This window comes from Herpailurus yagouaroundi, unplaced genomic scaffold (genome assembly GCF_014898765.1).
Source record: "Herpailurus yagouaroundi ecotype Mexico unplaced genomic scaffold, PumYag 159, whole genome shotgun sequence".
Taxonomy (NCBI): Eukaryota; Metazoa; Chordata; class Mammalia; order Carnivora; family Felidae; genus Herpailurus; species Herpailurus yagouaroundi.
This window is the reverse complement of record NW_024412400.1, coordinates 44,378,876-44,392,959: the sequence shown is the minus strand read 5'-3', so window position 1 is coordinate 44,392,959 and position 14,084 is coordinate 44,378,876. Positions and strand designations below refer to the sequence as shown.

General features: G+C 42.9%; 1 protein-coding gene across 1 annotated transcript in view; it reads right to left on the bottom strand.

Annotated features, from left to right (window-relative positions):
• Positions 1–2,469: 2,469 nt before the first annotated feature.
• Positions 2,470–14,084, bottom strand: part of TM4SF4 (transmembrane 4 L six family member 4) — a 26,365-nt gene continuing 14,750 nt past the window's right edge. The window contains exons 4-5 of the mRNA XM_040480460.1: positions 6,664–6,853; positions 2,470–2,906 (exon numbers count right to left, since the gene is read on the bottom strand). Of these exons, the coding sequence (XP_040336394.1) occupies positions 2,889–2,906; positions 6,664–6,853 (208 nt within the window). The 3' untranslated portion in view covers positions 2,470–2,888. The remainder of the gene's footprint in view (positions 2,907–6,663; positions 6,854–14,084) is intronic.

The following is a 14,084-nucleotide window of genomic DNA, read 5'->3' as shown; positions in this document are numbered from 1 at the left end:
AGAGAAGCTTTGAGACAGTCTTATGACCAAATGTGTGTGTGTGTGTGTGTGTGTGTGTGTGTGTGTGTGTGTGTAGGAGGATCCACCAAGGAGGGGCCCATACGTCTTTACCCTTTGTTTCCTGTCTCTTCCTATAAGCCCTCTAATCCATGGTAAGCTATTTTTTTTTTTAATTTTATGGTAATTGGACTCAAAGAATGGCCTTTTGTGTGAAAACTTGTCAAAGAATTGTTTTAGCTCTTCACCTATATAGTAATGAGATCAGATTTGATGATGACTACAGTTTCTTCATTTTTAAAGTTGTGAATCAGTGAAAACCACTAAATAAGGAATCGATTGCTCTTCTCTATATTTAAAAATTTGTTTTAATGTTTTATTTTTGAGAGAGAGAGAGAGAGAGAGAGAGAGAGAGAATCCAAAGCAGGCTCCAAGCTCTGAGCTATCAGCACAGAACCTGACGTGGGGCTTGAACTCAAGACCTGTGAGATCATGACCTCAGCTGAAGTCGGACGCTTACCCCACTGAGCCACCCAGGTGCCCCTACATTTTTTTTTTTTTAAGTCTATTCATTTTGAGAGAGAGTGAGCACGAGTGAGGGAGAGGCAGAGAGAGAGAGGGAGAGAGAATCCCAGCCCTGATTCAGGGCTCAAACTCACAAACCATGAGATCATGACCTGAGCTGAAGTTGGATGCTTAACTGACTGAGTCACCCAGGCGTCCCTACATTTTTTTTTTTTTGAGAGAAAGCGTGCACATGCATGCTCCCCCACAAGCAAGCTTGAGCAGGGGAGGGGCAGAGGAAGAGGGAGAGAGAATCTCAGGCAGGCCCCCCACTCAGCACAGAGCCCAACAACACGAGAGAGGCTGGATCCCAGGACCATGATAATCATGATATGAGCCAAAATCAGGAGTCAGATGCTTAAGCAACTGAACCCCCTAAGGTGCCCCTTTACATTCTTATTTCCTCATCAAATAACTTGGGTAGGGGAATCCGTCCTAATGGCCTGATGTCTCTGAACCTCTGGACCATAATTACCTATGTCACCCTTTATAGGATTTAGTACGTACTACACTGTATTAACATTAATCATTAGAGGGTGAGTTCCTGGTGGGCTGTAATAGGGTCTGACTCATTTTCATCCTTGGTGCCTGTCAGTCTGTAGTCTGTCTAAGTCAACGGTTGCTCAAACTGGCTGGTTTTTAGCATCACCTGAAAGGCTTTTAACACTCAGTAATAGACAAAATATAGGCTTTTATGCCATATGCCTAGATTTTCAGATGCAGTAGGTATAGGCTGGGGCTTAGGAATTGTAATTTCAGGACATTTTTTAAGTGATTCTGACAATCAAATTTGAGAACCAGTGTTCTACGCCAACTTGAAACTGTGTGTGTGTGTGATCTTAAAGCTTATTTACTTTGAGAGAGAGAACGCATACGTCGGGGGCAAAGAGAGAGGGAGAGAGAGAGAAACCCAAGCAGACTCCACACTGTCAGCGCAGAGCCTGATGTGGGACTCGAACTCACAAACCGTGAGATCATGACCTGAGCTGAAATCAAGAGTCAGACGCTTACCCAGCTGAGCCACCAGGGACCCTCGGTGTAGGATCTTAAGTGCCTATCTGCTCGCCTTTCTTCCTTCTGCCTATAAATAGTACAAGATGTGGTCTCTGATCTCAGAGTTCTCACTGTAGCAAGGGCAAAATCAGAGTGTGTAAACTCCATGTCTCCAGGGCCCTATGGCCAACGCTGAGTGGGAAATTGTTAATTGCTTTACTGATGACTGTGGCAAACCTAGGTTCAGTGTGCCTATCCTACATAGTGTAGCCTAAGAGCCTGGCAGGTACAGAAGTGAGACTCTGGCTTGTACCTCTTCTGAGACGCTTTTTACTGTACATCAGTCATGTTGACAATCCCACAGGCCTCCTTGTTTCACCCTGGGGGAGCTTCCAAATTTCTTGGATGGTTGGTTGCCTTTCAGCAGTGCTTTTGCAGCTGGGGAAACTGAGACTTAAGAAATAACTTTCCCAGGATTCCCAAGCTGGTGTGGTGGAGATCAAATCAACAGAATGGATTTGACTGATGGTGCCTGATTCATAAAACCAAAGTTAATCTCGTAATATAACACATAGAATTAATAATACCTATTACCTTCATCCTGGTCATACGCTGACAAAATTATTACCCAAGTCAGCTTTTCTAAAACATTGTTTTTTGTTGGATCAAAAGAAGCCATTTGCAGAAAAGATGAAGAAAGTGTAGTATTCATTCAGTCTTTCCCCCTCCTTCCCAAACACACACAATCTTTATTATATTACCTCTGAATTATGATTTAATTTAATATACATAAGAAAAATCAAAGACTAGACACAGGTGATTCAAATATGTTAGCCAAAAAGACACTAAATAAAATTATGTAGAATACATCAGTCATTCTGTTTTCCTCATCAATCTTGAAAACAAACACTGGTCTTAGTTTCTCATTTTTAATGGGCTCCTCTCCTATGAATTATGTAAAACTTCCAGAGATATAAACAGCTCTATATACAAAGAAGCAGTGTGGCAGTACATGTGACTTTACATATCTTTCACTAGAAAAGAAAAATCATGAAAAATTTGCTTTGAACCTGTTCTTCAATTCTAAAAGGAAGCTAATTTGAAAGATTTGGCAACCTCACTGAAGTGGCCAAACTATTTTTTATTTGAAAATAGCATAAACATCTAAGTTGAGCTAAGCCGTGAGCTAAGCTGTCTTGGAAAGTGGAAAGGATAGTTCCGCTGTCCCTAAACTTTGTCAGGGAAGCAGATGGGGAGTGCCAACCCCAGAAAGAAGAATGAGTTTAGTGTAACGTCCCAACTGCCGTCGAGTTAGAACAGCTCACCAAGGAGATTTAAACTGGTCCATCTCCCTAGAAGGTAGAAAAGTTAATTATGACATCATTCTTTTTTTGTTTTGTTTTTGCTTTCTTCTCTCCTCCCCTCCCCCCCCCCCCTTCGTCCTGATTATTCCTACCCGGTATTAGTTACCTATTGAATATTTTCAATACTTTCCTGTTTCAGAGCTTTAATCTGTCACTTGCCTGTTTTTAGGTTATAAGAGGTGAGGCTTCAATTTATTTTGTACCATTTATTATTATTTTTGAAAATGTTTATTTTTGAGACACAGAGAGAGACAGAGCATGAGTGGGGGAGGGTCAGAGAGAGAGGGAGACACAGAATCCGAAGCAGGCTCCAGGCTCCGAGCTGTCAGCACAGAGCCCGACGCGGGGCTCGAATTCACGGACTGCGAGATCGTGTCCTGAGCCGAAGTCGGCCGCTCAACCAACTGAGCCACCCAGGCGCCCCAAAAAATTTTTTGATAAGAGGTGCAGAGAGCTTCAGTGAGTATCCAAAGCCACAACAAAGAAGTAGAGGAGCCTGGATTTGAACCCAGGCAGGTTGATCCCAGAGACTGTGCCCCTTTCCTTGAAGCAGCACTGCCTCACCAATTTTCATACCTTAGTAAAGAACAATCAGTACAATGGCCTGAGCCTTCTGGCCGTTGATGTTGATGCATATTTATCACCCTGTGTTAGACTCAGCAACCTTAGGAAATAGGTTTAAAAACCGCATTTTGCAGACAAAGAAACAGTTGCGTGCAGCTGACTTTGCCAAGACTGCACAGCTGGCACTCAACCCCGATCTCATAGCTTGTATTTAAGGCACGTTTCCATCTATTACCTCATTTAAGGACTGTGCCAGGCTCAGAAATCTCTCAATAAATACTTTCTGCTTGAACGGATGGATCTGCACGCTTTCCGTAAAAGCTCGGCAAGAGGCAGTTGGGGTAACTAAGACTTGAGAAGTTAGGAAGCTTGGTGGGGTCACTCAGCTAGGAGGTTGTGGAACTAGGCCGTGAGCGCAAGTCCCCCCACAGTGGGACGCTCGCTGCAGGGGATGCTGACCAGCTGTACGAGAGGCAAGCTGCCAGCAAGAAAGGAATCCTCAGCAGACTGATCGTTAAAAAATGCAGCTCTCGTGTGCACTGAAATATCTGGTAGTGAAGGTTCTTCATGCCTGCAAATGGCTTTCCAGTGGTTCAGAAAGAGAGAGCAAGCAAATATGAACAGTTTGTGGATCTAGGTGAAATTATACAGGTGTTCATTTTACTGTTCCTTTAAATTTTATGTACAGTTGAAGTTTTTCAAATAAAAATTGGAGAAGAAGGAAGGGAAGGGAAGGAAGGAAGGAAGAAGGAAGGAAGGAAGGAAGGAAGGAAAGAAGAAAGGAAGGAAGGAATAGAGGGAGGAAGGAAGGAAGGAAAGGAAAGGAAGAGAGAAAGAAAGAAGGAAGGAAGGAAAGAAGGAAGGAAGGAAGAAGAAATAGAGGGAGGGAGGGAGGAAGGAAGGAAGGAAGAGAGAGAGAGAAAGAAGGAAGGAAGGGAGGGAGGGAGGGGTATTCAGGAGGTGTATATTCACCTTCTGATTCTCCGATTCACATGCACTGACAGCTATGGAGTCCATCTACTGTCTTTTGACTATCAAGTGATTTACTTGTTAAAATTGTTAAAATATAGTGTTTGTACAGATGACACTCACTGAAAAAAGTCAATGTACTGGCACCTATGGACATATTTTTTAAATTTATAGATAATCCTCAAATTTAATAAACTATTTTCTATGTAAAGGGCAGCTATATTTCTAATAAATCTTGCAATGAAAATTTGCTTCCTAATTAAATACATGATTCTCTTCTGTGTCAGAAAAGGAAATAATGAAAGTGTTTGAAATGAGATGATTTAGCAAGCATGAATTCATTTTGGATGACCCATAAGATTTAGATGTTCAATAGTCTTCACTTCTATCATAAAAATGATTTTGATGGATTACTCACTGGTAGTTTTCTTTTCTTCTCATTTGTGTTTAAAGACCAAAAAATTTAAATACAACATGATAGAACTGAAAATTTACAGAACAAAAGACCCAATACTCAGTGAAATTTATTTGTAATACATGCATTTTACAGTTAATTTTGGGGACCTTTTTATTTATATTTTGTATATTTTAAAATTTATGATTGTTAAACCTTTTTTTGAATAATATAAGCTAGAAGGAAGGAAATAAGTCATTTCCTTCTTACCCATCATTTAATATTTGGGTTGGATTTCCTCTAGGTTTCTTTTCAATTCATAGTGTTTTTTTCTTATTTACATGGTTGTTTATTTGTATACTTTTTTTTATCTAGCTTTTTTTATTTTTATTATTTTTTTAAGATTTTAGTTTTAAGTAATCTCTATACCCAGTGTGGGGCTTGAACCCACAATTCTTTAAGGTCAAGAGTCACATGCCCTTCCAAACCAGCCAGGCGCCTCTGTATCTTGCTCTTTTTAAATAACACTATCTCATAAGCATTTTCAGTATTATTACAGTTTTAAAAATCTTTTTCAGGGAGGGTGAATAAAAACAATAACGAAGAAACTCTGAGAGGTTATAGAAGGAATCAGGTAGAGACCGAGAGGAACTGGGTAGGTAGAAGACAGGGCAGGCTTTCCAACTGAATACCGCTGTATGTTTCTGACACACAGACTTAATTTTTGACCTGTGTACATATAATGCTTGTTAGAAATTTAAAGAAAATTATTGGAAACATTTAAAATTTGGGCATAACTGGGGCGCCTGGCTGGCTTAGTCAGTTAAGCGTCTGACTCTTGTTTTCGGTTCAGGTCGTGATCTCACAGTCTGTGAGTTTGAGCCCCGCATGGGGCTCTGTGCTGACAGTGTGGAGCTGGCTTGGGATTCTCCCTCTCCCTCTCTCTTTGCCCCTCCCCCACATGCATGTTCTGTCTCTCTCTTGAAATAAATAAATAAACTAAAAAAAAAAGAATAAAATAAAATTTGGACATAATATTGTATTAAATAGATAGGTCACAGTATATATTTATTTACATAGTTCCTCAATTATGGGACTCTCAAGTTCTGTTTAATTTTTCCTCATATGTCAGTTTGTGTTTTTAAATAAGTCTGTGTGTGTCTGAACAATTGCCTGATCTGGTTTGGTCACTAGTTGAAATAATCACAGTCTTGCAGGCCATACGTTTATTTTTACTTTTTATATCGTTGATAATTTATAATCATACTTGAAGACTAAATCCTCAGTGATTTCCTTTTTTTCCTGCCCTGCATGAGAACCACTTCTTTCTTCTATATCAGAAATCTCATCCAGTGTTAGGTTTTGCATTGGTATGTTCTGTTCTTTTCCGGGGAAAAGAAAATGCCCTGACATGTGTTCCATGTATTTCTTGGCAACTTCCATCCACTGTCTAGATCTATTTAGGGAATAGTGAGAACGTTTTGGGCCAGACCATGACATGTTATTGACAATACATGTGTATGACAAATGCCCAATTCCTGGGGGTCTTCGTATAAATAATAATAAACATTATTGTAAACTTCTACATGTATTTAGAGTCCTCTGCCTCCAGGATCGTGGTCAACTGGGTCTGAGACTGAGAACTTTGGTCCACGTCAGCCTGGGTCAGCCACACTGAGCTGGTAGAGAGGGCTGCCTGGCCTTTCCAGCCTGGTTTTTCTGCAGCTACTGCTGTCTCCACCCTCTCCCCATTAGTGCTGGTGGCCTACCCTGGCCTCCTGAGCATGCCAAAGAGAAAGGACCAGGACCTCAACTCACCCCACAACAGCTGCAACACTGGCAGTCTCCGCACAGGGTCCCCAGGAGGCCGTTGACCACCTGGATGGCACAGAGAAGCATCTGGACTCCTCCTATGACCAGCAGGATGGAGAAGAGGGTCAGATGCCAGGGAACCACATCGGCAGGCTGCCGGCACTTGCTCCATAACGCCTCATCATTGAGGTAATCCCTGTCCAAAATATGGAGAAGAAAGGAGACATTTGTAAAACATATGCAATATGCTGGGCTACAAAGACACCATAATGATTTTTCTTTTGCAATACTTTCCATCCCAAACATAAGCTCCATAAGAGAAATGTCCCATAATGGAGCACCTGGGTGGCTCAGTTGGTTGAGCATCTGATTCTTGATTTGGCTCAGGTCATGATCCCAGGGTCATTGGATCAAGCCCCACTTGGGCTCTGAGCTGAGCGTGGAGCCTGCTTATGATTCTCTCTCTCTCCCTCTGCCCCTCTCCCCCATTCACACACATACTCTATCTCTATTAAATTTAAAAAGAGAGGGGCGCCTGGGTGGCGCAGTCGGTTAAGCGTCCGACTTCAGCCAGGTCACGATCTCGCGGTCCGTGAGTTCGAGCCCCGCGTCGGGCTCTGGGCTGATGGCTCAGAGCCTGGAGCCTGTTTCCGATTCTGTGTCTCCCTCTCTCTCTGCCCCTCCCCCGTTCATGCTCTGTCTCTCTCTGTCGCAAAAATAAATAAACGTTGAAAAAAAAATTTTTTTTTTAAATAAAAAATAAAAAAAATAAATAAATTTAAAAAGAGAAAAAATAAAAGGAAACCTATCCCATAATAATAATTTTAAAAACAACATCTAACATTTTTATTAAATATATACTATGTGCCAGACTCTGCTCTAAATGTTGTACACATATCAACTCATTTTTTTCCGCATAGAAGCCTTATGAGACCCTTCTCATAGAAACCTAATGAGGAACCTTCCATTTCACAAATAAGGGCATTGAGGCACAGAGAGGTTAAGTGGCTTACCCCTAGGTTGCATAGGTACTGAGTGACAGAGTGATTTTTGTGAGGGGACCAAAAGGATGGGTAAATCCAGTATCTATGAGGGGACTGGGAAAATGAAGATACCCTGGGAGTAGACTCTTACAAATGTTCATGGCCATATCCTGCCAGTTGTTGTTAGGGACCATTTGGGCTTTTGACAAAATTATCTGTCAAGTCTAGTGGCCTTGTAAAGTACAGTTATGTCAAAGGGACACTTAAAGGGAAGAGCTTAATGTTTGAAGGCCTAATTCTAGCCAAATTGCGAATTTTGCTCAACTGTATTTTTGTTAACATGTAGGGATTCCGCATGCAAAAAGATTTAATTAATTAAAAAAAATAATCTGCTGCCTTAATACGTAGTTTATAAAATTTTGAAACAGGAGAAACTGCAATATTTTATAAAAATATATATATATTAGGAGTTTACTACAATATAAAGGGCATTGTGTCTTGAAGGAGAAATGGGAAACCTATTGTCTTTCAGACAAAAACAAGAGTAAAAGTGGATAAATGCTGTGGATTACTATAATTTTTTCTCACATTCTTAGAGCCACAAATTGGTCTCTACCTCTGCCTTTATGTGTCCTCTATCCTTTCAAGGACTCCATGGGAAACTCCTTCTGGCTACTAAATTAACATCTACTCCTGTTTCTGACAAATTCCCCAGTGCATCAGTGCTCATTTTAAATACATGCCATATTAAGATTTTCAAAAATCTTTGGAATGATGGCAGATACCCTGGAGTTTAATAGAGCACAAGGAATAAAGGAAAGAAGGAGCATTTTGCTCTTGATTTAAAAGTAAAACACTGCATTGTTTGGAGCATTGATTCACTTTTCCATAGCTGCTCATTAACTGTGTGACTTGTGTACTTATCTGTAAAGTGGGAATAATATCATTAAATTGTAGGGTTGTTGTGACAATTACCTGAACTAACACTAGTGACGTGCTTAGGACAGTGCCTAACATATAGTAAGTGCTCAGTAAACGCTAGTATCTTTATTATTTTACTTAACCTGAGCAGTGTGGTCTAAAGGAAAGAGACTGGTATTTTGGATTGAGTTGAATCTGGGTTTGAATCCAAGCATTCATCTTACTCTCTGTGTATTCCTCATACAAGTTACTTCCCCCCACCCCCATAGCATCAGTTCTTCATCTATAAAATGGGCTGAGAACAACCTCACAATTGTGAAGATTCACGAAGATCATGTACTGTATGTTATGTACCGTTGTGGAAAACTTCCTTTTATTGTAATTACTTGTAAACACTCAACTTTCTGTTCCGCATTTTTCGATGGAGTCCTGTCTATCTTTACAGTTTTCAAACTTGACTATAGAAAGTCGTGAAGACACACTATTTTCCAGGCACATTTTATAAAGAAAGGATTCTAAGATGAAGCAATTGGCGATCCTGAGTTTTTTTTCCCTCTGCAAGAGTTTGTGCAGAGATGGGATGACAGCACCTCCTGGTGGCGAAATTGGTGAAATGCTCACGGGGGAGCCTTGGAAGTAAGGGTGGAGTTGGGGCACCTGGAGAAAGAAATCCTCTCAGTTCCACCCACCTCACCCCCCACAAACCACCATAAATACGCATTCCAGACCCTTCTTCTCTCCTCCCAGATTCTCAGGGCCTGAGGCTCCCCGAGATGTTGGCAATGATTGTTGTGGCCAGCTCCCCAACCCCACGAGACAGTGGGCCCTAATTTTTTGTGGAGAAAATCATGTTCCCACATTCTGTGAAGCAAGGAGAGCTTAGGCAGTTTAAATCCACTTGACTGGAGTTTTAAAGCATCCCATTATTGTGAAGGGTATTTCCATCTGAGCTGTAGTAATCCCGCCATATCCGTATAGAAAGCCATGGGTTTCATGAGACTCACCTCTTGAAAGCAACAGAGACAGCTGACGGAAAGAAGAGGGGCTCCCGAATGCTTTGCCTGGCCCACTCTGCCTGGCTTGTTCTGGGGTCACATCCCCTGGGACAAACTCCCCGATCCTCCTCCTGCCCTCAGCTGACGTGGGTAGCCCTTCTGTGCCTCCCAGCTTTCTGTGTTTCCTCTGGAAGAGCACCTAGGACCCTGTGCTATCACCGTCTGTCCATTTTCCTGTTTTTCTTTTCAGGGCTGTATGCCCATGTGGACAGAGACCGTGTCTCCTAACACGGTCCCCAGTTCCAGCACAGGGAGTGATCGATAAATAATGGCAACTGTCACGTACTGGTCCTGCCCACGTGCTTTACATCATCTTTCTGAATCCCACAAGGAGGTGTTCTTTTACTTGAACGAGGCCTTGCATAGAGTATAGCCTCCACAAAACGCTCACGGAACGAACGAACATATACACAGATTAAGAGGTTGAGGCGAGTGAACGAAAGTGCCTGGATTTGGTCTTCGGTCTGTCTGACTCCGCAGCTAATGTTCTTAATCATTACACGAACTCCCTATGTTGAGTGATCATATCCCTTCGGTATATTTGAAATATGACTTATTTATTACATTTGATTTATACAACATATTTATAATAGCTTGTCAATTAAGGTTTACCTGTACCATGATAAAGGGAATAGTCTCTTTGAGCCTTCATGTGACTGGATGAAAAGATAGGAATTAAATCACAAAATCATTATGAAAGCATAACGTTTCAGAAAGCTCTAATGCGTAATCTGTTCATGGTAATGAGTTATATTCACAAAAATGAATAATAAGGCTGAATGTTTAGCAAACAGCATGTGGCAGTAATTGTGCCAAAGGCTTTCTGTGCATCGTGTTCTTTCATTCTTGCCTGAATCTGTGACGTAGAGCATGCTGTTACCCCATCTGACAGAGGAAGAGCTGAGAGGTCAATGCACTGCCCAAGACGACCCCACTGGTATGTGGCAGGGGTGTGACTGGTCCCTAAGTCCAGTCAGGCGAAGAGCGAAGCTGCTTGACATCCATGAGTGTTTCGTGCTTCCTGAAAGCTGGAAACCCCAGGGGGTAAGCCCACATCCCCCGGTCAGTGTGGCTTTCAGCTCTAGGGAATGTGTTCAAGAGTAGCTTACGGGGTTCCTTGCTGATGAGCAATCTCTGAAGTACAAATGCAGATGGTCTAAACTGAAAGTCCAGGCAGAACATTTATTGTACTCACTTCTGTGTTTTGGTGTGAAAGAGCTCGCCACACCTCACCTTCCCCAGGGAGCAGGCAGGGTTACAGCCAGAGGGGGGAGTGCTGTGCTTGGCCGTGTCCCTTGTCCCTCCCCCACTGCTATCGTCCTTGGCCTTTCCTCTGGTTCTCCCTTCTGTGGCTGTCCCCATGCCTTGTGCCAGCTGCTTCCCTTTCAGCAGCTCAGGGTCAAGGTAGAGGTAGCCAATTGTCTTAGAAAGGAAGACCTTGGATGGGAGGAGGTCCTACTTCAAAGGAAGGCAAGAGGGTGTATCTCAAAATGTCCTAGGTTTCTTTTTCCTTCTAGGAGGCCTCTTTAGTATGGTTCTCATGACAGAGAAAGTTAACTGTCTTTGCTCTTTTTTTTTTTTTCCAACGTTTATTTATTTTTGGGACAGAGAGAGACAGAGCATGAACGGGGGAGGGGCAGAGAGAGAGGGAGACACAGAATCGGAAACAGGCTCGAGGCTCTGAGCCATCAGCCCAGAGCCCGACGCGGGGCTCGAACTCACGGACCGCGAGATCGTGACCTGGCTGAAGTCGGATGCTTCACCGACTGTGCACCCAGGCACTCCAACTGTCTTTGCTCTTTTAACAAGATTGCCAACAAACATTTCTGAGGGAAAAACAAACAAACAAACAAACAAACCCAACCTAGGCTATTCCTATGGCATTGAGGAGCCCTGAATTTTGTGCCCCAAACTGGAAATCTTGGAGTCCAACTCAATAACCTGCCCCCTATTTCCTCACACCTAATCCTGATGATTCCATCTCAGATCTCTGAAATCTGTGTCCTTTGGAGCCCAGTTCCACTGCCTCACTGGTGATAACCTTATAAGGATTATTACTCCAATCTCCGACTTTTGTCTCTTCTTACTGAGCATGTCCTCATCCTCTACATCACTGACATCACAATCGTCCTAGAAATCCCAGGTGGCGGTGGCATGTCCTGCTTGAAGTCCTCTGCTGGTCCCTGAGGTCCCAAAGTTCTGGTCTGCCTGTCAACCACGTCCTCAGGTGGTGTCCCCTTCTGTTGCTCTCCCCCACATTCACCCCGAGCTTCAGGCTTGCAGTGAACAGACATTCTCTGAGCGTGTTGGGCCTTTTCATGGTTGTCTCAAGTCCTCCTCTTCTCTCTGCCTGAAATATGCTTCTCCTATCTGGAAGGCACACCTTTGCCCATGTCCCCAAACCAGCCCATGTCACCTCCTCAGAGAAGTTTCCCTTGCACTCCTCCATTTCGTCCCTTTCTGCATTGTGAGGGTGTGACCTGTGTTGTCACTCTAACTAGCCCTGCGCTCGCTGGGGCAGGGGCCACATCCATCCTTGTCTGCTTCACGTTTGGGACAGGCTTCAGCACAAAGTAGGGTACTGGCCAAGTGTGTGTTTGCTTTTTCAAATGCTCCTTCTGCTAATTACTAGCTGTGGAGCCCTGGGCAAATTAATCTTTCTGAATTTCATTTTTCTACTGCAGGGATAAGAATTCTCAGTTTTATTAAGAAGATTAAGTGAGATAATGTGTGCAGAAACATTTAGCCCTTAAACACTGAGGAGAAGGAGGAGGAGGAATAGTAAGAGGAAGAAAGGGAAAAGAAAGAGAAAGAGAGAGGCGGGGGGAAAGAAAGGAAAGAAATAAAAAAGAAGGAATGAGAAAGAAAGAAAAGAAAGAAAGAGAGAAAGGAAGGGAGAAAGGAAAAGAAAAGAAAAGAAAAGAAAAGAAAAGAAAAGAAAAGAAAAGAAAAGAAAAGCAGTGGTAGTGGCTGCCACTGCCATTTGGTAATAAGGAAAGAGTGACAACTGTCCTAGGTTCTTATCTTCAGGCTCATACAAGTGATTAATACTTGTGCCTCACTAGTAACTGTGCATGTGTTAGATTTGTAGCTATAACAACCACGTCAGTGTTTATGCACTGGGATCCCGTGGATAAGAAGAGTCCACGGAAGCAGAGACCCTGAGCTATGCCACACGGAATCTATAATCGACACAAAAAGTAGAGAGTGCAAATCAGTATCACTTATGTTCTAGAAAAGCCACTGTGACTTAGACTCTGAAAAATTGGATCTGAGCTTCAGTCATTAGGAAACAGCATTTATGGGGTGCCTGCGTGGCTCAGTCGGTTGAGTGTCCATCTTTGGCCCAGGTCACGATCTCTCAATTCATGAGTTTGAGCCCCGCAGTGGGTTCTCGGCTGTCAGCACAGAGCCCACTTTGGATCCTCTGTCCCCCTCTCTCTCTGCCCCTCCCCTGCTGGTTCTCTCTCTCTCAAAATAAATAAACGGAAGGAAGGAAGGAAGGAAGGAAGGAAGGAAGGAAGGAAAAGAAAGAAAAGAAAGAAAAAGAAAAGAAAGAAACAGAAAGAAAGAAAGAGAAAGAAAGAAAAGGAAAGAAAGAAAGAAAGAAAGAAAGAAAGAAAGCAAGCAAGCGAAAGACCATTTCTTTGGGCAAGTCACTTGTCCTCTCTGGGCCTCAGCTATCTTCCCTCTGAAGGAGAGTTAATAATCCCACAAGTTTTCTGTCAGGATCAAATGAAACATGTGGATGAAAGCACTTTGTTAACGGAAAAACACCAAGCAACCGAGGTTCGATTACTGTTATAAAAATTCAAGCTGAGCCCCTGCAGTCCGAGGGAAGGGTTGGAGCTGCTGTGGGAGATAAGGTCATAAAGGAATGTGAGTTCTTGCCTGAGAAGATAGGACACAGGATGTAGGAGACAATGGAATGCTGATAGGAGCCTGCCAGGTGGCAGAGAGGATGCCATGTGACACATTCCACCTAGATCCCCCCCTCCTGAGAGCCTTATCCTGTGCCAATCTTGGCATATTTTACGCCTTGTACAGAGAGAGGACTTGCACCTTCTGTGGGATTAAATTCCAAAGTCAGGGCGTGAGGAGAAAAAAACAAAACAAAACCACAAATAGCCAAAATCACTCTTAAATAGCCTATCGATCACCTGGAAAGCGTAGGCTACATGGTTTTGTAATAAACCCCTACACAGTGATATTTGATCCCATGATAGTTTGAAGCCACTATGCAGATATGGTGGCACTCAAACCTCTCTCCTGTCAAAGAATTATCAAAGCCTTACCATGAACAGAGGAGGGTGGAGAATTCTGAAATGTGCCTGCTTGTCTGCAAAGTTTATTCTGTTCTGTTTGTACTATTAAACCTCTCTGAGGGGCGCCTGGGTGGCGCAGTCGGTTAAGCGTCCGACTTCAGCCAGGTCACGATCTCACGGTCCGTGAGTTCGAGCCCCGCGTC